Below are 1,054 nucleotides of genomic sequence, written 5' to 3' on the forward strand. Positions count from 1 at the left end.
GAAGAAGAAAAGAGAAGGAACAGAAGAAGGAAGAGAAGGAGAAAATGCATTTTTCGTTGAATTTGGCTCATAATTATCCGATTTTGAAGATTTTTATGAAGAAATTTGATGTGTTGAGAAGGATAACAAGATGCTTGATAATCCGTTGTGTCTGAAGAAGGATGAATAGAACTGTTTGAAGAGGAATACGAAAATTTGCTGGAAGCTGGTTTTTATTGTGTGTACAAGAATAGATGTATTTGACTCGGAAGAAATAGAATAACTTCGAATATATCTTGAAGAAGAAGGTGAAGGAGGAGAAGGAAGAGGAGAGTCAAAGGAGCATATGCTCAAGCGTTGAGCGAATGAGTACATTTGAGGAAGATAGAAGTGAAGGTGAGTGCAATTGAAGGGAAGATAATTTGTGTTTGCGTGAAAAAGGAGACGAATGTTGTGGAGCTGAAGGAGTTTGTGCAGAAGTAATAAGGGATTTCGCCAGAAATACAAAGATTGACTTTAATGACGGACCGTTGAGTGACATGCGCGCAATGAGCGGGTGCAACATCTGGAATAACGTCGAGCTGAAGCTGATTTTGAATCTGCTTGGATGTGAAACTGAAGTGAAAGGGCAGATGGCGCAGGCGAAGCATGTGGAGAGAGGGATGAGGTTGTATGCGAGAATGGCGATGTCGGAGGTTTGGATGGCGGGAGCGAAAGCAGGTCCAGGGCCGAGGCCGAGAAGGCTGACGCAGTCAAATGCAGTGCAGAGGACGAGCAATGAGGAAGTGATGTTTCTTCTTGTTAATGGCGTTTGTTGCTATTTCTCAATGAAAATTCCTATGAATCCTCCGGTTGCAATGCAAATGTGAAAGAAGAAGGAATCAGAGAATATACATCTCGCCTTCACTTCTTCTTCTTGTGGCTTTTTTGCAGATGGTCGTCAATGTGGTGATGAGGAAGAAGAAATTGCGCTGATTGCGAAGTTGCAGCAGGTAGAACATTAAAAGGATGAGAAGGAGAAATGATATCATCACGTTGCTTATTTTTTAACTGCTCCAATTGAGTGAAGCTATTT

The 1,054-nt window shown here is 41.7% G+C and overlaps 1 protein-coding gene across 1 annotated transcript; it reads left to right on the forward strand.

The window, feature by feature from the left end:
- Positions 1–518: 518 nt before the first annotated feature.
- Positions 519–848, forward strand: MONOS_1676 (uncharacterized protein; the record flags this gene model as incomplete). The annotated part of the gene is made up of 1 exon (XM_067869631.1): positions 519–848. The coding sequence occupies one exon, from the start codon at positions 519–521 to the stop codon at positions 846–848; it is 330 nt and encodes a 109-aa protein (XP_067727906.1).
- Positions 849–1,054: the final 206 nt, after the last annotated feature.

The sequence above is a fragment of the Monocercomonoides exilis genome (genome assembly GCF_001643675.1).
Source record: "Monocercomonoides exilis strain PA203 chromosome Unknown scaffold21-1407046, whole genome shotgun sequence".
Lineage (NCBI taxonomy): Eukaryota > Preaxostyla > Oxymonadida > Polymastigidae > Monocercomonoides > Monocercomonoides exilis.